General features: G+C 66.6%; 1 protein-coding gene across 1 annotated transcript; it reads left to right on the top strand.

The window, feature by feature from the left end:
• The first annotated feature begins 2,476 nt into the window (after positions 1–2,476).
• On the top strand, positions 2,477–21,111 carry EFNA3 (ephrin A3). The gene is made up of 5 exons (XM_054010305.1): positions 2,477–2,686; positions 18,224–18,513; positions 19,000–19,065; positions 19,269–19,346; positions 20,030–21,111. The coding sequence occupies exons 1-5, from the start codon at positions 2,571–2,573 to the stop codon at positions 20,149–20,151; spliced, it is 672 nt and encodes a 223-aa protein (XP_053866280.1). The 5' UTR covers positions 2,477–2,570; the 3' UTR covers positions 20,152–21,111.
• The last annotated feature ends 894 nt before the right edge of the window (positions 21,112–22,005 follow it).

Genomic DNA, 22,005 nt, shown 5'->3' with positions numbered 1-22,005 from the left:
TCCAGTGGGGCTGCGTCTTCATGGCAAAGCAAGAGGGCTTGAACCCTGGGTTCCAGCTTGACTCTGGCTCAGACCCGCCCCCCCCACCTCCCCCGGGCCCTGCGTCTAGCCTGGGTTAGCATGATCTGTGTGTAGACGGAAGGGGTCAGGCTTGAGCCTGAGTGCGACCCTGGGGCTTTCTTGGCCGTGTAGATGTACTCTCAGCATTCCAGTTCCCAGTGCGCGTGCAGGGGGAGGGCTCCTCCATCCCGGCCCTCCTGGTACCCCCTGGAGAGAGGTGGCATCGGGAGCTTCCCACTGTCACACTGCTCTCAACGAAGCACCAGCCCGGCCTCCCGCACCGCCTCCCCCAGCCAGCCAGCAGCCCCACCCTCCAGGCAGACTGGAGCCAGGTCCCCCCGACGGGAAAGGTGCCATGTCCCATCCCAGCCCCCCTGAGCCAGCCAGTCCCCCTGCCCGGGGCCAGATGGGAGCCGGCGCCCCCTACAGGGGGCCATGCAGATGCTCCTCCCCTGACCCAGACCCTGTGGTGTTAGGTGGCGCTCCTGGGCTGGGCACCGTCCCTCACCGCCCAGCGCGAGCAGGAATGGTCCAGCACCCCTGGGGGCCTGGCCCAGCTGGGGCAGCCCAGACAGCCTCACCCCTTCCCTCCTCTCTGCGCCCTCTCCCTGCCCCATGCGCCCCACTCCCATCCCTTTGCCTTCCTCCTGCCCCCTCCCCCCACGGCCATTGGGAGCCTCTTGCACGTGGTCTATTTTCTTCACTTCACTTCTTCAGATGAATAATTAATAGAGGCTTTTTTGGTCTTTCTTGTTGTTTCACCAGCTGCCTCCCCCTTCCTGGTGGGGGCTCCTGCCAGCACCTCCCCCCCCCACGCCGGAGGTGGCATCGTCCTGCTCTGCTCACGGGCTGGGGGCTCCGAGGGCTGGGGGCAGAACTGTGGCTCGCAGCTTCTGGAGGAAGAGGTGGCCATGGCTCTGAACCGCTGGCCATGGCACCAGCAGGAGGGTACGTCTCTGTTAACGCAGTCTCCTGGCCACCCATGGCACAGAGCGGGAAACTGAGGCTGGGAGAAAGGCAGGGACTCATAGGGTGGCGGAGCTGGGCACTGGGTCCGAGAGGCCTGGCAGGTGCATTCAGAAGGAAGAGCATCGCAGATTAACTGTGCCTGGCGCTGCGGAGTCAGCCACCCCACTCCCTCACTTGCCTGCGGCCCCATTAGACTGGGGGAGAGGGATGCAGCATCTGCTATGCCTGGTTTTCAGGGCTCTGAGCCCCGGCCGTGCCCCAGACTCGGGCATCCAGCGCGGCACAAAACCAGGCCCCTTTGCAGTCTCTCGGGCTGGGCAGCCCAGACCAGGGAACTGTGGGAGCAATGTGGGGCAGCCCCCCCCTCCCCCCGCAGAACAGGCCCAGCACACTTTGGGGTGCTGGGAAATCACATTGTCCTCCTCAGCTGCCAGCCACTCCCCAGGGTTGTGCCATGGCAGTTGCCAATCCAGCGCTGGCCCGGGTCCAGGAAGCCTTCCTGTTGTAAGGAGGTGTCGTAACCGGGCAGCGGAGGAGTAAAGTGCTGAAGTTTATTTCTCCCAGTTCCGGTGCCTGGCATTCCAGGGAGCCATCGCTGGTCCTTAGGTCCTTAAGCAGCAAAGGGGTTTATTCCCTTGGTTTTAGTTTTTGAAGCCGGGATTTGCAGCCTGTGACGAGGGAGTGGGGGAAATAGGCAGCCTGAGCTGGTGGATAGGGAACTGGTCTGGGACTCAGGACACCTGGGTTCTGGTTCTGCCACTGACCTGCTGGGTGACCATTTCCCCCTCTGGGCCACTACCCCGCAGTCTGTCTGTCCAGGTGGAGGGTGAGCTCCTAGGGGCGGTGGCTGGCTCCCCTTTGCGTGCAGCGCCCAGCATGATGGAGCCTCGGAGGTGCCGCACGACAGACGCTTAATAATAAAGTGTTGCAAATGAAGCAGTTGTGGAATCGGGCACAAACCCAGCCAGGAGGGAAATGTGTGAAGACAACAAATGCCTCTCTCCTGGCCCACAGGGGAAAGCGCCTGTGGGAGCCGCAGTGGGATGTGGGGAAAGCAGTAACTAATAATAGAACCCAGAGCATCCCTGTTTTACAGATGGGGAAACTGAGGCATGATTCACCCGAGACACAGCAGGGAAGGGAGGCCCTGGCTCCCAGGCTTGTGCTCAGGCCATCAGCTGCTCTCCGCCACGGCCCAGAGCGGGGGGGGCTCAGAGCGAGCCTGGGGTGTGGGGCCCCACAGGCAGCCGGGCTCGGGTCATGGCCCCCTGGCACAGAGGGGAAGCTGGGCCAGGCCCTCAGGGCTGGGGGAGGGTAAAATTGCGTGAACAAGGCGCCCCGCGGTGAGCCCAGAGCAGCGCGCGCCCCCCCGGCCTGTGAACGCGCCGCGGGAGCGCGCAGGGGCGGAGCGGGCCCGGGAGCGCGCAGGGGCGGGGCTTGGCGCTGGGCTCGCGAGCTGGCGGCTCCGGCTCGGTTCCATTCGCTGGGTCGCGCTGGGCTCGGCGGCGGACGCGGGGATTTAGCGCCGCTGCAGGTGCAGGATGGCTGCTCGGCTGCCCGCGCTCCTGCCGCTGCTCCCGCTGCTCCTCCTCGGCCAGGGGCCGGCGGGGACCGTCTGCAACCGGCACGCGGTGCACTGGAACAGCTCCAACGCGCAGTGAGTCCGGGGGGGCCGGGACCCACGGCACTGCGGGGGGGGGCACGCGTCTGGGGAGCGGCGCTGGGGCGCGCCTGGGGGGCTCCAGGACCCCCCCCCCCGTGGAGCTGGTAGTAGGATGTGTGTAGTGGGGGGACTCGTCGGGCTGGGAGGATGCGGCTCCCGTGCGGGCCGGGGGGGGGGGGTCTCGGGCCGCCACCTGTCCCTGGCTGGTCCCTGCCCCGCCTCCCCCCGTTGCTCTTAATGCTCCCCCCCCCCCCCCCCCCCGTGGAGGGGCCGGAGCCCGCGGTGGTGAGGGCGGGGGCCGGGGGCTGTGCGCAGAGAGACAGGTGTCGGCCCCGCAGCGCCGGGCACGGTGCACAAGCCCCCCCCGAGGCTATGGCGCGTGTCCCCCCCTGGCCCGCGGCGTTCTGCCCATTGCAGGGGCTGGACTGTCCGGGGGGAGCCGGGGCTGTTCTGGGGTGCCCCCCGCGGGCGGGTGGAGGGGCCCCGGCGGCGCCCGTGGGTTTAGCCGGCGGGCGGGGCGGGGGTGTTTATTGCAAGCGGAAGGGGCCTGGGGAGCTGGTGCCAGGGGGCCCGGAGCATCCGCAGGGTCTGTTGCCTGGGCGGTGTCTGGGTCGGGCGGGGGCGGTCACCAAACGGTCTCGCTTCCCAGGGGTGAGCTGGGGCCGGACTCGCTGGGTGGACCTGTCCCGAGCCGTTCCACTGGGCGCTGGGAGAGAGCCCAGGGCTGGCAGCGGGGGTCCCCTGGGCTGGCAGCGGGGGGGCCCTGGACTGCCGGGGGGGGCGCTGGGAGAGAGCCCAGGGCGCGGGGGTCCCCTGGGCTGGCCTGTCACTGAGCCCCACGTAGTGTGGATGGCCCTGTCTGAACATGCCCCGGGAGGCTGGGCTGCATGGATCCCGCAGGAGCCGGGTGAGTCAAAGCCATGCGCCAGCCCACGCCTGCCTGGGGGGGCCACTGCGCCCGTGTGTCCGTTCGTCTGCCCCCCGGTGCGCACAGACAGACGGCGTCTCGCTCCCTGACTGTCTGGGGTGGGTGCGACACCCACTGGCTGCAGGCGGCATGGGAGGCTGGCAGGGGAAGGGGCTGCGGTGCCCACTGGCTGTTTGCCCTGCAGGCAGGGCACTGGCGGGGTCCTGGCCCCCACGGGGCTGCTGGTGCGGCCCCCCGGCAGCATAGGCGAGGCAATGCGGGCGAGACCCTGGGAGCGAGCTGTCCGCAGATACGGTCTAATAGAACGGGGGCTGGGGGGCTACCCCCACTCTCAGCTGCTGCCTCCCTCTGCCCTACACAGGTCACTTTAGGCTCTGGACTCCTGGAGCCCAGCTACCCTGTCCCGCGGCTCTGTGGGGCGGGGCACAGGCGGCCCGGGCAGCTGGAGGGGTCACAAAGCCAGCGCTTCAAACCAGTCAATAGGATTTGTAAGTGAAGATCTGACGATTGCTGGCGTGTTCGGAGCCGCTGTGAGCAGAGCTGCAGGGAGCCCAGCCGATCGATGGCTGGGAGCGAAGCAACCCCCCCTGCGTTGTTCACTCTCTGTCGCTCGGGGCTGGGGGGCAGCTGGCGGGTTGCAACCAGGAAAGCCCAGGTCACCGCACTGCCATGGCAGAGCCAGTGGCTAGTCCAGGCCCCAGTGGTGCAGGGATGGGCAGCGGAGCGTGGGCTTTGACGGAGGCGTGAAATGGGCACAGGCTGGCTGGGCGTATGGGGGTGTCCCACCAGCCTGGCCTGGGGAAGGGAGGGTCTGCACAAACACAGCCCCCTTGCCCTGCACTGGGGGGACACTGTCGCTTAGCGAAACGTAGCCGCCGCCACCCCGGTTCCATTTGCAGGGGGACTCGACAATGAACAGGGGAGGGCTCTGGGTCCAGCCGGAGCATCTCTGGGCTGTGCCGGTTCTGGGGGGGTGCCCTCCCGTCTGTCTGGCACTCCCCCGCTGTCCGTGTCTCTTTGTCCGAGGAGGGAGCGTTCCCCGGGTAGCACCTTCCCTTCCCATTCAGATTGTGTCGTGAGGCGGAAGCGCAGGCCCCATAAATTGCGCGTGTGTGTGAGACGTGCGGAGCTGAGGAGCAGCACAATGGCGAAGTGGCTGGCTCACCCCGGCACGGGCGCCTTTCAGAGGGACCTTCCCGCTCGCCCCTCCCTTAGCCAGGCCCCGGTGACCCAGCCCCAGATTTCCTAGCTCTGCCTGTCCGGTGTCCCTGGAAGGTCCCTTGTCACGCCCTTGTCAGCGCTGGTGTGACAGGCTCCGCCTGGTGCCTCCTTGGTGGGGCTGTGCCCGCAGGATTCTCCCCACCCGTGAGCCGCCCGGGCTGGAGGGATCGTGGCTGTCCACCTCGGTGATAAAATGCCTGCCAGGAAAGACCGCGCTGGCCCTTCCGCCCCTCCGAGCCCCAGGGGAGAGGGGAGGGAGGAACCCCAAAGTGAGCCTGCACCCCATAGGGCCCAGCGTGGGGCGCGATGGGAACCGGCTCCCAGGCAGGGGTGGCTGCGGAGTCCTGTTCCTGGGCGTGCTGAAGCGCTGATATTTATGGCCAGGCAGTGCGGCAGGTCGGACTCGCTCACAACCGTGCGGCAAAGCATCAGGATTAGAGAGAAATCACGGGGGGCGTTCGGCTCCCTGGGCTGTGGGGCACGAATCCTGGCACCCCCGGTGGGATCAGCTCCTTGGGGGGCCTGCGAGCCCCTCCTTCCAGGGGAGAGTGCCAGCTGCAGCTGGTGCCCTGCTAATCCTTCCAGCCCCATGGTCCTGGCGCGCCAGAGCTGCGGCAGCTCCTGCATCCTGGATTGCCGAGGGGGTGAGCTGGGGGTGTGACTCCCCGAATCCAGCACTCGCCCCATCCTGAGGCTCCTGGTGCTCCAGGCTAGCAGCAGCTGTGTTTGTGTGCCCCCTTGGGGGGGGGGGTGTTACTCCCTCTGCTCCTCCCCCTGCCCCCCAGGCTGGTGTCTCTCCCTCCACAGGGGCATGAGGGGGCTATCCGCTCCAGCATCCAGTGCCCTGCCCTGACCCCATCCCCACCAGCATCACAGGCCCCCGGGGCATCAGCCGCTCCCTTCGGGCCCTGACCACTCCCACTCGGAGCAGAACCGATTGCCCTTGCCCCGGCTGGGCGCCTGCTGCTCCAGGCCAGGCCTGGATCCAGCTGCTCCCGGGCAGGGTGCTCTCTGCTCTGCCCGGTCCCTCCTCTGGGGATCCCACCTCGAGGACCCACCCCTCAGAGCCCCCAAGGGGGAGGGGGTAACTCCTCACTGCACCTCCCCCCCAACCGCCCCAGACCCTTAACGAACAATGCTGGGGACCCCACGATGGGGGCTGAGGGGCGCTGGGATGGCAGACCCCAGCCTCTGCCACCTGTGCCCAGGAATTGGGGGAGGGAGGCGCAGCACATTCTGTCATGTTCTCTGCTTGGGGTGGGGGGGGTTCTCTGCTTGCATCTCACCCCTGGCCCAACTGGGCCGGGCGTTTGGTCTCTCCACCTGCGTTGCCCCAGCTGGTGCTTGGGTTTGCTGCCTCTCATCTCCCTGCCTGGGCAGGTGGGTTTGGCTTGTCTGTCCCGCACCCTCCGCGGGCAGAGGCCTGTGCGTGGCTGGTGCAGTGCTGGGCAGGCGTGGCTGTGACTGCAGCGCAGAACGAGCCTGGAAGCTTTGGGGCCGCTCATGTGGAGGGGCGGCCTCGCGGGGGAGGGGGGATATGGGCTGCACCCCCACCCCCTGGCCATCATGCCAGCCCGGGCCTCGCAGACGCAGGTTCCTGCCCTGTTGACTCTGCTGGGGGTTGAACCCCTCATGGGGGGTGGAGTTGGCTCCTGGGGGCTCCTCCTTTTGCAGTGTTTCTGGGGTCCCTGGTGCGGAGCAACTGGGGAAGAGCTGCGCGTCATGGAGTGGCTGGGTCGGACCCGGCTCTGCCTGGGTGCGGTGTACGGGGGGAGAGGGGTGCGGCTGCCTGGGGGCTCCGTCTCTGGCCGAGGCAGGTGTATGATCCCAGGGCAGTGGCCAGGGCCAGGCGGGGGATAAACGCAGCTGAACCCTGCGAGCAGCCTGACCGTGGGGGGCTCGATCCCAGTGCAGAGAGCAGGACCCCCCCCCCCAGGCCCTGGGTGGGCGACTGGCACCAGATGGAGCTGGATGAACTGGAGAGCGCAGCGGCAGCCCCCGGGGGCTAAAAGAGCCGAGCCCCAGCCAGCCAAGGGGGGGGCAGCCCATACTAGACACAAATATTGGGGTCGGGGGATTCCAGCCACTGGGGGGGTTGGGCCGGGGAGGCATCTCTCAGGGAATGGAAACCCCAGCGCCGTGGGTGGGGGCTGAGCTGGGGGAGTGGGTTGCCAGGGGTTGGGATGGGGGGGATGCCGAGCTCTGGCACATAAGGGTGGGTGTGTCTCTTGCCCAAGTGGCCATCGAGTGTGGCCCCTGGCGCTGAGCAGGGCCATGGAAACCTGGAGCATCCCTGGCAGGGCTTTGTCTGGGGGGGGGGGGTCCCCCAGCCTCCCTGCTCCAGAGCGTAATTCGCCTTCGCGCCGGATGCCTGCCCTGCATCTCTCTGGCTGCGGGTCAGCACCTCCCTGGCGTGTCCTAGCTCCTCGTTGTAACAGCCCTTCCCGGATCTGCAGGCTGCTCTCACTCCTGGCCCGAACGTGCCCCGTTTTCTTGTCGAGGGCCCCAGGCCACTGGGCCCGTCTGTCGTGTACAGGTGTGTGGGAGCCGGGTGTGGTGCTGTCATAGGCAGGGCGAGGGGGCAAAGGTGGCTGTTGGGGGCGGGCCTGTGGGGTTCTGGGAAGGGGACGTGCTGCCAGGAGAAGGGGGAGGGGGGCACTGCCCCAGCGGGCTGGGGGGCTGCCCTAGCTAGGAGTACATGGCACGTCCTGAGCCAAGCGGCTTCCCCCGGCCCCACGGGTGCGTCTGGGTCAGCCGAGTCGTTGTCTCTCACGTACCCTGGCTCCTGCCCCAGCAGCCATTGGGACATGCCCCTCCCCTGGCTGCAGCCCCTGTCTGCCCCATGCTTGCTTGGGGGGTTTGCTGTGGGGCTCTGCCAGCCCTGCCCCTGCCCTGCCGTGGGGGCACAGGCAGCCTGCGGCCAAGGCGGTGCCCTGGAGCAGGTGCTGTGCAGGGCTGGGGGCCCTTTGCTCCAGGGTGCTCCTGAGAGCTGGGCTTTGGACTCCCCTCTTCTCATCTGGGCTGCCAGATGTGGCTGCATCCGCCCCACAGGCAGGGCTTGGGGTGTCATTGGGCAGCCCACCTGCACCCCCTCCTCTAATTGGAAGTGGAACTCGTAGGTCAGACCAGTGACTCGGGAGCCAGGACTCCTGGGTTCTATCCCCAGCTTGGAGAGGGGCGTGGGGTCCGGGGTCCAAGGAAGGTGCAAAGCGTCCTCCGGGCAGAGGCTCTGGTGCGACCCCCCCCCCAGCAGACAGCCTGGAGACTGTCCAGCAGTGGAGGGCTGGCTCCGGAGCCGGGGAAGGGCCAACAAGCAGATCCCTTCCCAGTGGAGGGGCGCGGGCAGGCAGCCAGGGTTACCGGCACAGTGGCTGGCCATGTGCCCTGCATCACAGTGACCCCTGGAGTCCTAGGGGGGAACCAGGGGTGCCAGGGGGCTGCCGCACCCCCTGGCTGGAGTGAGAGACCCTCTGCCCCTTCCTGGGCTCTGGTCTGCCCTGTACTCCAGGCCCAGCCCCACAGATCACTGCCCTGTGCAGCACCGAGGAGGGTGGGGACAGCTGTGGGGGGAGCTCCTGGCTACTCCAGGGTTGGCCTTTCCCAGTGGGGGGGCACTGTGGGGAGTTGGATGGGGGTGCTGGCTGTGGGGGGAGCTGTGAGGAGAGGGTCTGCTGGGGAGCAGTCTCCTGGCTGTGGGGTGGGTGTTCCCAGCAGCGGGTCCTGTGGGGCGTGCTCCAGCGGGGGAGGGGCGGCTGTGGGGCACGCTCCAGCAGGGCTGTGGGGCGTGCTCCAGCGAGGCAGGGGAAGGCTATGGGGCACACTCCAGTGGGGGGGGGGGCTGTGGGGCACTGGCTGTGGGGTGCGCTCCAGCGGGGGGGGGCTGTGGGGCACTGGCTATGGGGCACAACCTAGCTGGGGGGGCTGTGGGGCCCGGCTGTGCAGCCCCAGGCAGGGGAGGGTGATGTTTTCCACGTTACAGCCTGTAATTACCTCGCCCGGCCTGGCTGCGCGGCCCATCCCTGGGATCCCACGCTCGGTGGGTGTGGCTCGGTCCTTGACTCGGCAACTCCAACATGGAGCCAGGCTCCTTTCCCTCCCCGGGCTCCTGCCGCTCGGAGGGGACTGAACGGTGCTTGGCAGGTGGGCAGCTCTGAGCCACCATACACTGACATCCCTGTGGGGCACAGATCCCTTCCTGCGGCAGCCTGAGTGCTCCCTCCCGTGGCCGGATCCAGGGCCCTGGTGCCCTGGCTGTGCCAGCAGCGCCTGGCCTGGCGGGCGGGAATGGGGTGTGCTGGGTGCCAGGCTGCGGGAGGAGCTGGTGCCCGTGGGGTTAAGGGTGTTCACCGAAAGTGCCCAGTGAGTCATGGCATGTTTGCAGGGCTTGGGGGGGGGAGGGGGCAGAGGGTGCTGCTGCATGGCAGGGGCTGGGGTCCGAGACCAGGCCAGGCTGCAGGCTGATGACCCCTGGAGTTGGGGGCAGCCTGGTGGGGAGGGGACTGGCGTGGGATGTCCTTGCCCCGTGTGAGCAGTGGCAGGGTGCAGTGGGCATGGGGCAGGCTGTGAGGGGGTGCACGGTGCCAGGGTGCCATAAGCATGGGGCACAGGGTGCCATGGGGGCAGATTGCAAAGGGGTCACACGGTGCAGGAGCCCATGGGCATGGGGCAGGTTGCTAGGGGGCCTGCGGTGCCAAGGTGCTGTAGGCACGGGGCGGGTTGCAAAGGGGCCATGTGGTGGCAGGGGCATGTGAGGGGGCACAGGGTTCCATGGACAAGGGGCGGGTTACGAGGGGACGTGTGGTGCCAGAGTGCCGGGGGCATGGGGCAGGTTACAAGGGGACGTGCAGCTCCAGGGTGCCATGGACAAGGGGTGGGTTGCAAGGGGGTGTGCGGGGCCAGGGTGAATCTGCTTGCTCCTGTCCGGGCCAGTAATTGAGTCGCTGCTTGTGGATTGATCGTTTAATTAAAACCCAATTAAAAAGCTCATTGATCTCGTTAGCAAAGCTGGGAAGGTTTGGGCTTTACCAGAGATTAAAAGGATTGTGGGGCCGCGGGGGTGGAGGTGCAGGGAGCCGGGGGAGCCGGTGGGCTCTGGGGAGCTGGGCCCAGGCACTGTGGGTGGGTGGCACTGCTCTCTTCACCCCCAGCCTTGACCCTCCATCCCCAGCCCCTCGGCGGAGTGTCGGGGAAGTCTGGGATGTGGGGGGAGAGGGTGTGGCCGTTCACGGGGTGCATGCGCGGTGCGTGTTGGTGCTGCACGCTGTGTGTGACTTGCAGATGGGCCAGGAGCGTGTCCGTGTGCTCGCAGGGGGGCTCGGCGTGTGCACCACTCTGCGGTGACAACGCGTGTTGCGTGCACAGAGTGTCTAGAGCACTGTGTGCACGTGTGTGGCTGGAGGGGTGACTGGGGGGCTGCTGGCGACCGTCTGGGCTGTACTGCTCGGTGTCTGTCTGGCAGCGGGTCTGTGCTGCCGGCTTCACCTGACCCCGCCGGTTGATGCGGCTTTGCCTCTGGCTGCCGCAGGACATGGCTGAAAGGGGCACGTAAATCAGTGGCGTTTTTTTGTTCCCCGGCCAATCGATGAGCTCTGGCTGCACCGACAGGGCCCAGCTTCCGGAGCCAGACAAAGGGGCTGCCTGGCTGGGGAGGGGTCGCCTGGGGTCTCCGAGGGGCCTGAGCTGGGCCCTGCAGGAGGGGGGTGCCAGGGTGTCCTGGCCCCAGGGAAATGAGCGCTCCCTGCACCACCCAGGCCCCCTCCTGGCTGTGCCAATGCTCCTTGGCTTCAGAGAGTAGTCGTCCCCTGGGTGACATGCCAGGGCCAGCCGGGTGCGTGGTGCTGGCCCGGTCGGGGTGGCCCGGCTGCTGGGAGCGCTGCACTGCACCATGCGTTCGCCAGCGTGTAGCCATCCGCCCGCGTTTATCGCACGGCTTGCCAGGTAGCCAGTGTGCTGTCGGCGCCGGCCCAGGCTGTGCTCAGGAAGGGTCCACGGGGGGAATCCATCTGCCCGGCTCCGACAGGAGGCCAGAAGGTGCCACTGCCTTGCAATGCTCTGTTCCAGAAACGCAGTCGTGCAGAAGTGATGCAGCCCGTTCCGCTCCTGCGCTTAACCCTTCGGGAGCCGCGCTCTGGAGCTGGCAGAGCCCACGCGCTGCCTGCAGCCGGGGCGTCCTGGAGACTCTCGGCCAAGGTCGGTCATGGCCTGGGGGGTAGGCCCTGGAACGGCAGCCGGTTTGTGCAGCGTTTGGGGCTGCCTGCCCCCAGGGTGAGGGGTCCTGTGTGGGAAGGTGGCCGGGGCACCTCTTTCCCGCCAGGAGCTGGAGCAGGACAGGGCTGAAAGTGGAGCCTGCGGATGCTGCCGTCTCGGATTGGGGCACCCCGGGCCCGTGTGCTCTCGGCGGCCAGGGCTGGGCCGGGCTCTTGCTGAGTGTGTCTGTCCCAGGCGCTCCCCGGTCGTGCTGTGGGTGCAAATAGGGAGCCGGGACTCGGTGCAGCGTGAGCCGTGGTGGGAAGTGGCCTGTTCATTCCGGATTCCTGCCCACTCGTCTCTGGGGCTCAGGGCGTGGGGAGATGGACCCGTGCAGGAGGGAGGGGGTCCAGGGAGGTGGGGCTGTGGAGTCGGCTGCCGGGTTAATGGGGGCAGACGTGGCCGGGGAGCCGCGGCAGCTTCTTCTCAGTGGCTGTGCAACGTGCCCAGGACGCATCACCGAATTTGGTCGGCTCACGAGCTTGCTGGGCCGGGGGCTGGTGGGAGCGTGACGTGAGCCCTGGCCCAAGCCCCCAGCAGCAGCAGCACCTCAGTGTGAGCCTCTCGGGGCCAAAAGACTGACCTAGTCCATGGGGCAGGAACCCCGGCTGCAGGGGGAGATCCGCCTACCCCAGCCCCTCCCAGCAGGGGGTGCTGTGGGGAGCGAGGGGGGGGGAGGAGTGCTGGCTGCAGGGGGAGATCCTGGCTACCCCAACCCCTCCCAGCAGGGGGCGCTGTGGGGAGTGGGGTGGGGCGGAGGAGTGCTGGCTGCAGAGGGAGATCTCGGCTACCCCAGCCCCTCCCAGCAGGGGGTGCTGTGGGGAGCGAGGGGGGGCGGAGGAGTGCTGGCTGCAGAGGGAGATCTCGGCTACCCCAGCCCCTCCCAGCAGGGGGTGCTGTGGGGAGCGAGGGGGGGTACTGGCTGCAGGGGGAGATCCGCCTACCGCAGCCCCTCCCAGCAGGGGGCGCTGTGGGGAGCGGGGGAGGGAAGGGAGTGCTGGCTGCAGGGGGAGATCTCTGCTACCCCAGCCACTCCCAGCAGGGGGCGCTGTGGGGGGCGGGAAGGGAGTGCTGGCTGCAGGGGGAGATCCTGGCTACCCCAACCCCTCCCAGCAGGGGGCGCTGTGGGGAGCGGGGCGGGGGGGGGGAGTGCCAGTGACACACCAGCCCCGCCACCCCAGCAGCCGGTGCTGGAGGCAGATGGCAGCTGGGAAATGCCCCCTCCCCCTCCAGGGACCGTGGCCTCCCTGCAGGGCTGGTGGGGGGGCTCCTTAACGAGGCTGTTTATCAGGAGCTGGCTCTAATGGGCCCCTGTGGGAGGGGTGCTCTCCTGGGGGTCGGGGCCAGCTCTAGGGCAGAGCGGGGAGAGGACGGGCAGCCCGAGCAGGGCCTAGAGCAGATGGAGGCTGTTCTTGCCCCCGGTGGCTCCGTCCTGGGCTGTGGGGCCCTGGGGGCTTGTTCCACGGCTGGGCCCGGGCAGGGACCCTGGGGGCCACCAGCCAAGACGTGCAGTGAAACCTGCAGGGGAGATGGGGGAGCGGGGCTCCGGATGGCGTCAGCCCAGGGGGCTGGTCCAGCAGGACCCCCGGCTGGTCAGTTGGGCTGGCGCGCTCCTGCCTGCCGCCCTGGGTCCCACGCGGAGTTAATTACATGGTTCTCTCAGGGCTTGGGGCTGTTTCTTTAATAACGAGCCTTTTTCTCGTTTCACACTACATCAAAGGCAGCACATGAAAGGTCTCTGGCTCCACGCTGGGGCGTCACCTCGCTGGCGCTGGGGGAGGAATTACCCATCAGCGCTGGACCTGGCTTTGGGCCCTTGCTCGGTGGGGACTGGCGGGGCTGTGGGGTCTTTGCCCCGTGTGGCATTCACCGGGCCAGGCCCTGGTCCTGCTGCCCAGCCACCCTCTGGTCCCTATTGCTTCACTAGGGACTCCCCTGCCACTGGGCCAGATGGGATCGCACAGGGTGAGCCAAAACCCCACCGGTCCCCCCAGCACCCGCAGGCCCCCTCCCTGATAACTGCTGCCTGCCTCTGTGCCCTCATCTGCTGGGGGAGGGGTCTGCCTGACCCCCGGAGGGGAGCACCCAGGGTAACCAGGCACTCCATGGGCGCTAAGAGAGATGGGTGATAGATGATTGGGGGGCAGTTGCTTGGGAAATTGGAAGGGAGGAAAACTGGGTCACTGTGTCTCCCTGGAGCTCCGGTGTGTCTGGGGCAGGGCACCCATCTAGCAATGTTGGCATGAATCTGGCTTCCACGGGCCATGGCTTGCTGCTGAGCGCACAGGACTCCTGGGTTCTCCTAACGCCTCCTGTGCTGGGGGAGTGTTCACCATCCGCCCCCTTGCATCAGTAGTGGCTTGGGGCCCACGTGAGATCCAGGGTGGAGGAGAGGAATCAGCCTGGTGCCTGTCTGGGGGTGTCATATCCCAGTCCCCGGCTAGGTCACTCTATAGCATCCAGCGCGCTGCGTTCGGGGAGGCAGAGACGGGCAGGGAGTACAGGGGACAGACCCATCCGTTTGGCACTTGGCATTGCTGCTCAGAGAGACTCTCTTCACGGGCTCAGGGAGGTAAGAACGGCCATCCTGGGTCCAGCTAACCCTGACAGCGGCCGGTGCCAGATGGTTCCCAGGGAACGAACAGAACGGGGTGTTATCTAGTGATCCATCCCCTGTCGTCCAGTCCCAAGTTGAGGGACACCCAGAGCATGGGGGTGCATCCCTGACCGTCCTGGCTAACAAGCATTGATGGACCAACCTATCCTCCAGGAACTTGTCCAGTCTTTTCTGAACCCAATTGTACTTTTGGCCTGAACAACATCCCCTTGCAATGAGTTCCACAGGTGTGTTGTGTGAAGTACTTCCTTGTGTGTTTTAAACCTGCTGCTTGTTAATTTCATTGGGTGACCCCTGGTTCTCGTGTTATGTGAAGGGGTAAATAATACTTCCCTCTTCGCTTTCCCCACACCGGTCGTGATTTACAGCCCTCTGTCATATCCCCCTTAGTCGGCTCTTTTCCACCCTGAACAGTCCCAGATTTTATCTCTGCTCGTAGAGAAGTTGTTCCATCCCCTGACGGTTTTTGTGGCCCTTCTCTGCACCTTTTCCAATCCTAATGCATCGTTCTGCGATGGGACAGGCCTTCTGGGTGCGGAGAAGGGCTCCAGGTGGGCTTGGCCTGGGTGTTCCTGGGAGGGGGTGAGCCGGTGGTTCGAGGTGGGGACCTGCCCTGACATCCATTGCAGAGCACCAGACCCTGGCTCTGTGGTACGGGGCCAGCAGGTGCTGGAGAGGGCAGCAGGGCGGGTTACTGGGAGAAACAGGGCAGCTTGGCTCCATTCGCCCTGGGGATCAAGGGGGTCAGGGCGGTTCTGCTGTGGGAGGGCAGAGAGGAAAGAGCGCGAGGGGTGTTTGGGAGCCGTTGCCCCTGTGCCAGCTGGGCATGGGGTATGGAGGTTCGGCCTCCTTTGTTTGAGCTGCCAGGGTGTGTATCCATGTCTCTGTCGCTGTCTGAGCTGTGTGGAGGGTTCTCCCCATCCCCCAGTGGGGCGCAGGGGCCTGGGGAGGGGCTGGTACAAGCGTGGAAGCCCTGGGTGCTGCTGGGCTCGGTGCCCTGCCTGCAGATGGCAGGCCTGGGCCACGGGAGGAGGGTGAAGCGGGAGGGGCTGGACGTCTGCTGCTCTGGCCGCCCAGGCTGAGCAAAGCCCTGCACCCCCGTCCCCCTGGCAGGGCAGGGCGGAGCTGGAGATTGGGGAATGGGGAGCCCTGGCCCTACATGGCCCCGTGGGGGATGCACTACAGCTCCCGGGACGAAGCAGGAGGGCGGAGGGGGAGGCTTGCAGGGAGTCAAGCACAGACAGATTGACAGCTCTGGTGTTCCACTCCTCTCTGCTCAGTGCGCCCGGGGAGCAGCGGGAGCAGGGAATGGAGGGGGGGACGCAGTGGGTGAACCCAGGATAGGACTTGGACCTGCCCCTCCCACACCCCACCTGGCAGCACACCCAGGAAAAGCTAGCCTGGCCCCCTGTTTGCATGTGCAGAGCAGGGACACGGCCAGACGCTGGCCGGCCAGACACACCCTGGCTTGTGCCAAGCACTACCTAGAATATTCCTGTTCCTTTCCGGCCACCTTGCTAGCAGGGCGACGGAGACAGAGTGGGAGACACTGTGATACAAGCCGGGGCTGGAGAGATCCCACGCCAGGGAGGTGAAAAACGCAGGAGCTGCGCTGAGCTAGTCACCGGCTTGGGCCGATGGTCAGAGTCCCCACGAGCTAGGAGGGAGCCGGGGCCGGGTGGGATAAGACACAATTCTGGCGTTACCGGGGGCACGGCCAGGGCGAGACACGAAGGGGAGTGTGTGGGGGTTGTGCCAGCATCTCCTAGCCTGACCAGGAAGCCTCGCCAGCGATCCAAGCCCTGGAGCAGGGCTTTGTGGACTCAGTCCCCTCTAACCTTCTTGCCCCGTTTCTGGCGGGCCCTACTCAGCTGGGCCGGGTGGTGCCCGCGCATGCGCCAGCCTGGAGGAGCAAATTGCCATGTGTTGGGGGTCAGTGCCTGTCATAGAGATGTGGGGCCGGGACGGGTGGGTTTGAAATTCCATTGCATGGCCCAGCTCTGTTTGGGACTTGGACGCAGCTGGGACACAGCGGGATGGAATTGATCGGGTGGGGGCCAGGACAGGGGGAGGCCAGCAGCAAACACTCCGGTGTCCCCAGATGGGCCCCAGGGCGGTCAGGGCCATGGTGTAGGGCCATTGGCCGAGCTCCCAGGCTCCTGCCCAGACTCCGGGGTTCCAGCGCTGGGCGCAGGGAGCCTAGAGCCACGGCTCCCGTCCGTGTGCGGAGCCAGCACCTCGCGTTGCCTGTTCCCAGCGGAGCGCAGGAGCAGCGGGTCAGCATGTCGGCTGGGAGGATTATCCAGGCCGGGGTTTCAATCGGGCCCGGATTAGAAGCGCCGGAGTCTCTCCTGAGTGGATCTGAGGGGATTGCTGCCGTAATCGATGTAAATGAGGCTCCCACAGGGCCACCCTTTACGGGATTAAAACGCAATAACGGGATTAGCTGGAACAGGGTGAAAAATCCTCTCTCTGAGCCGTGGCGTGTGGCAGGGCCGGGAACCCCCCCTCCTCTGTGCTGCGCTGCACTCCAGAGTGGGGGCTGGCAGCCGGGGCCCCCTCCACTCCTTGCCAGCTCCCTGGGGTTGGGCAGGAGAGCTCTGGGGTGTAGCCCGTTGGGCTAACGTCCCTTTGTGTCCCCTGCTTTGCATTCTGTTCGGTTTGGTTCTGTTCAGCAGCGATGCAATGCCCCTCCAGGCCTGTCTCCTGGCTACAGCACCAGGCCTGAACGGCCCCACGGACACCCCAATACTGGGGAGCTGGGAACAGAGGGTGTAATTACACTGTCAGCCATATCCTGGGCTCCGGGGTAAATGGAGGGGGCAGCGGGGCCCGCTGGGGGTCATTGGGGGGATGCTGTGAGCTGGGCTGGATGGGCCAGCGGCTTGGGGGGGGCTCCCCTCTCACCCCCTCTATCAGCTCATAGTTCGAAGGTGCCATCGCTCCCCCCAGCCTGGCCCTGTTGCCTCTCCCAAACCCCTGGGGTGACAGGACTTCCTCCTCGGCCATGCCGCCGGGTGGGTGGGGGCGTTCGGCCCTGTGCGGTGAGTGCAGTGGGGGGGTTGCTGTGACCCGGGGGTGCTGCAGGTGGCAGCCTGTGTCCAAGAAACACAGGAGACCTGGGTAAGGGGGGGTGGATGCTCAGTGGGGTGCGCTATTGAGGAAGGAGCTGCAGGGGGGAGGGGGGCTGCTCCTGCGGAGTGTGGGGCTGTGAGCCCTGTGGGGGGGAGGGTGAGAACTCTGTGCAGCCGTGGGGTTGGCAGGAGTGGCCCATCGCTCTGCCCCATGGCAAACGCCCACCCACGGCCCTCGTTTGCGGCTGGGTCGCTGCTGGTGCCAGGGGCAGCCCACTGCCAGCGTCTTCCTGCCCCTGCTGCGTGCCCCTCCGTCCCGCCCCCCACCCAGGCCCTGGTGTGTCTCTCATGAGCCTCTGACCGGGGCGGGCCGCACGGGGCTGTTGCCAGCTCTGGGTCCTGCAGGCCACCGGCCCTGCCCCACACAACGAGAGCTTGGGGGGATGTAGCCCACACCAGACTTTGGAGTGGCCGTGTTGATGGCAGAGGCCAGGTGTGGACTGGACTGGAGTCCCCATCCCCTCCCCACACCAGCGCCTCCTTCTGGGAGAGGCTGGTTCCCTCCTTAGCCGTGTCGGGGGGGGGGGGGGGAGGGTGGTAAATAGAGCCCCGGCTGGTGGAGGCGGGCGCTGGGAGGTCACGGCATTGGGGGAGGGGGTCAGCATCGCTCCATGACCCTGGAACGTGGTGCTGGGCCACGTTAATCTCTGTTCCGCGGCAGCCTCCCACCGAGACCCGTTAGCCGCAGCGCGGGCACCACGGAGGCAGCCCCTGTAGGTCTGGTCGGGGGGGGGAGGGAGGGGGCATGGAGGGGCTGTGTGTGGATTCGCCTGGGGGAGCTGCCTGGCAGCTGCTTTAGTGCAGGGGGAGCCTTACCGAGACCTTGGTCTTCGGCTGTCAGAGCCCATGCAGGGAGGTGCCCCTCGATTCCGACCCCCAGGCCCCTGCTCCCCCCGACAGCTCTGCCAGCGCCCCTCACTCCCGACCCGCAGCCCCTCTCCTGAGTTGCTGCTCAGACGGATCATGGTGATTTTGATGCTGGTTGTGATTCAGTGCCTGGTGTCTGGAGGGGCAGGCAGGTGTCTGAGGGTCGTCCCCGTCCCCCCTCCCCGCTGCTATGGGGGTGGGGGTTCCCAACTCCATGAATGTGAGGATCAGTGCTGCCTCTAGTGGCAGCTGGGAAAATGGTCCCCGTCAGGCCCCCCCTTCTCCACCCTGCCCTATGCCCAGGCCCTGACAGCTGGGTCCCTGCCCCCCATCTGAGATCTGTCCGTGCGGAGGTGGTTTGTACAGGCTGGGTGGGGTGTTGAGCACAGGGATGTGGGTGTGAGTCCCTTCCCTGCAGGTGTGGGGCTGGGCCAGGGGCCCTGGGGTGGGGGGTTGCATGGCAGGCTGGGGGCCCTCGGTGGGTCCTGCCTGCCCCCTGACACTTGCTCTCCCCCCAGCCTGCACCAGGAGGGCTACACGGTGCAGGTGAACGTCAACGACTACCTGGACATCTACTGCCCGCACTACAACGACTCGGTGCCCGCGCACAGGATGGAGCAGTACGTGCTGTACATGGTGAACGCCGAGGGCTACCGCACCTGCAACACGAGCCAGGGCTTCAAGCGCTGGGAATGCAACCGGCCCCACGCACCCCACAGCCCCATCAAGTTCTCGGAGAAGTTCCAGCGGTACAGCGCCTTCTCGCTGGGCTACGAGTTCCACGCCGGGCAGGAGTACTACTACATCTGTATGTGGGGGTCTGGGGGGACAGTGGGGCCAAGGGGGGGTCTGATGGGGGGGGTCCTGCACCACCCCAGGAGGCGGTGCAGGGAGCAGCCTGGGGCGTTGCAGGGGGAAGGGGGGTTGGCTGGGAAGCCCCATCCCCTGGGCAGAGATGCCCCTTGCTCAGTTCTGCCAGGCTTGTGCGCCGAGCCCGGGGCAGCTGCAAGACCGGAGCCGCCTCTGCAAAGCAACGGGTTCTGCATTTTATTCAGCGCTCCCTCCCCAACCTCAGCCTGCAGCCCCAGGGCACCAGGGGGTGGGCGACGGGGCAGGGCCCTGGGGCAGGGGGGGAGCAAATCTGCAACTGCGGTGTGGCCCCATGGTGCCCCAGCAGCCTCCCTAAAGCCATGCCAGGCTCCCCCTAGGGGCAACAGCCCCCTGCCCTGGCTGGGGAGGGCCCTGGGGGCAGGGGGGGCAGGTGTGATCTCAGGGCTCCCTCATTCTCTTGCAGCAACCCCAACGCACAATCACCGCCGGGCCTGTCTAAAGATGAAGGTGTTCGTGTGCTGCGCCTCCAGTGAGTACAGCCTTGCACATGCGTGTGCAAATGCCCGGGGGAGGTGGGTGCAGGTGAAGGGGCAGCGTGTCCATGTCCAGCGGGGGCTCTTGGGAGGGGGTATCGGGAGTGGGGCAGCCCCAGGGGCAGTGGCTCCCCTGGCTTGTTAGTGCAGGGGGCTGGGGGTTGGCCCCTGGGCTGTGACTCTTCTCTCCTGCCTGCAGCCTCGCACTCCGGGGAGAAGTCGGTGCCCACCCTCCCGCAGTTCACCATGGGGCCCGAGGTGAAGATTGAGGACTTGGGTGAGTGCAGGGCACCAGCGCAGCAGTACAGTGTGGGGCACTGCCCCCCACAGCCAGCACTCCCACCCCAGTCTCAGCGCCCCCTGCTGGGAGAGGCCAGGGTCGGACTAGCCGGGAACTCCCCTCCCCTCTCCCCCCCGTGCTCCATCTTGCACCCCACAGCGCCCCCTGCTGGGAGAGGCCAGGGTCGGACTAGCCGGGAACTCTTCCCCCCCGTCCCGTGCTCCATCTTGCACCCCACAGCGCCCCCTGCTGGGAGAGGCCAGGGTCGGACTAGCCGGGAACTCTTCCCCCCCGCCCCGTGCTCCATCTTGCACCCCACAGCGCCCCCTGCTGGGAGAGGCCGGGTTGGACTAGCTGGGAACTCTTTCCCCTCCCCCCGTGCTCCATCTTGCACCCCACAGCGCCCCCTGCTGGGAGAGGCTGGGGTTGGAATGGCCAGAAGACTCACCTCCCCCCCGCCACACACCCACCCCCACGTGTCTGAGCAGCACAAATGCCCCTGAACTCCCTTGTAGGGTCCCGGGCCCGGTGGAAACCCGTCCACGCTGCAGAGCTCAGCTCTGCATCCCGCCAGCCCCCCGGGGGGGGGGTGACTCTGCCCCATCCCGCGTGGCCCCTGCCACCCCGGCTCGCTCACTCTCTCTCTCTCTCTCTCTCTCTCTCTCTCTCTCTCCCCACAGATAACTTTAACCCCGAGAACCCCAAACTGGAGAAGAGCATCAGCGGCACCAGCCCCAAGCGGGAACACTTGCCACTGGCCGTGGCCGCCGCGTTTTTCCTAATGTCGCTCTTGGCCTCCTAGTCTGGCGTCGGCCGGCCGCGGGGGCCTGGGCCTGGCTCCACACAGCAGCTGCCCCCGCGCCCGGCGCTGGGACTCTGTCAGCAGCTGTTTGGAAAAGACAGAAGGGGGCAAGCCGGGTGGGAGCCGGGCCCCCCACCGCCCTGACACGGAACCGCGAGGTCCTGCTCTCTGCGCTGCTGCAGCCGGAGACCCACTTGAGCCCCCCCACCGTGGGGGGGTGCGGCAGCAGGCGCCAGCCTGGGCGCCGGAGGATGTAGCCTGCCCTGGGAGCTGCTGCGTGAGGACAAGGAGGGAGTTTGCCCCACTCACCTGCCTGAGCACGGGATCTGCCCCCGGACTCCAGCGACTGACTCCTGTGGGGACTCGGCTCAGCCCTTCTGGGAGTGGCGCATCCTGCGTGGCGAGCCTCTGTGTCACAGCCCCCACCGCGTCCTGGCTGCCTCCTGCCCCCATGGCAAATGCACGGGGGCGTCTGTGCTCACAGCCCCTCTGAACCGTCCCATTGCCTGGTGGCTCCACGTGGCTGGGCCGGGGGCTCTGTGGTGCCAGCCGGCCCTGGCCGTGGTTTGGGATACCCAGGCTGCGGGCTCCCTCCAGACGCTTGGCTGGGTCCATGTACCTTGCAATGGACGTGCAGCGCCAGCCCCAGTGCGCGGGCTGTGGGGGGCAGGGCTCCCCAGGCCTGGGGGCTGTACATACCTATATAGAGAGCTATACATCCTGTACAGAGAGCGGCTATTGAAAGAGATCTGTCTATAAGGCCCGTAGGCAGCAGCACGGGCCCCGGACCGGCCTGTACATAGTCAGAAAGTGTTGGATTCTCCTTGTCTTCTGTGAAGACCCAACCTATGCAAACGCACAGACACTTTTTGGGGGACAAAAAAGCAACTCGCCCTTTTTTTCAAGTGCTTTGGCTGGTGATTTTCATATTCTGCTCTTAGTCTATAAAAAATAAAAGGATTAAAAAAAAACAACAACCCCTGGGCTGCTTGGATTGGGGCCACCGGGTCAGGTGCCCTCGGGCGCAGCTGGCAGAGGCCTTTGACAAGCACTGCCAACTTCCTGGTCCCAAGGCAGGCCCGCCCCCCCCTTCCCGGCTGGGCCCTCCCACCTTTACAGCTCCCCTGGCGCACTTGTGCGTGACAGCCCTGTGCACATGCCATCCCAGTGCCTCTGCCAGGCCTGCCCCGCTGGCATGGGGCTCAGCGCTGGGTCTGGCCCCTGGCACGCCAGGGTCTGGATGGGTCCAGGAGGTGCTATCGTGCCCCACCCCTGGCCCTCTGGGGGCTCTTGCTGGCTGCAGTCCCTGGCCCCTGCCAGGGGGAGCGGGTTCAGTCCAGGGCAGGGCCCTCCCTGTGCAAACAGCTGCTCAAAGGGCTGCCCACCTGCTTTGTCTGTGCACAAAGGGGCCATTCATGTCCCCGCGCTCAGCGCCGGGCGCCCGGGGCTGGCTGGCAGTGGGAGGTGACTGAGCCGCCCGGTACCTGCTCTGCTCCCTGGGGGGTGGGAGGGTGCCTGCTCCAGCTCCCTCCCCCCCCCTTGGCTCCTACCTGGTGCGGGGGGCTGGGGGTGTCTCCAGTGGGGGCTGCCTTGGACTCCTGTGGTCCGGGGCTGGGCTGGCTCACGGGAAGAGTGGGCTTGGGGCAGGGCACTTACAACCAAGCACCCAGGCTCTCCTGTCACCAGGGCCCTGGCGATTCCTGGCCCAGAGCCCAGCACGGGAACACCAGCTCAGGTAACACTTGGGGGCAGGGAAGGTGGGGCTGGCCCCCCCAGGTAATGGGGCTCCAGCACTGCAAGGGGGGAGTGAGGTAGGGAGGTGCAGCCCCCTGGGGGAGGCATAGGGCATGGGTG

Source organism: Malaclemys terrapin, chromosome 21 (assembly GCF_027887155.1).
Source record: "Malaclemys terrapin pileata isolate rMalTer1 chromosome 21, rMalTer1.hap1, whole genome shotgun sequence".
NCBI lineage: Eukaryota > Metazoa > Chordata > Testudines > Emydidae > Malaclemys > Malaclemys terrapin.
The sequence above is the reverse complement of the archived record's forward strand: the minus strand, read 5'-3'. Positions and strand labels throughout refer to the sequence as shown.

Coding starts and splice junctions, on each gene's coding strand:
- EFNA3 (XM_054010305.1), top strand. CDS start 2,571: ATGGCTGCTCGGCTGCCCGCGCTCCTGCCGCTGCTCCCGCTGCTCCTC. Junction 2,687..18,223: donor TGGAACAGCTCCAACGCGCA/GTGAGTCCGGGG, acceptor CTCTCCCCCCAG/CCTGCACCAGGAGGGCTACA. Junction 19,347..20,029: donor GGTGAAGATTGAGGACTTGG/GTGAGTGCAGGG, acceptor CTCTCCCCACAG/ATAACTTTAACCCCGAGAAC.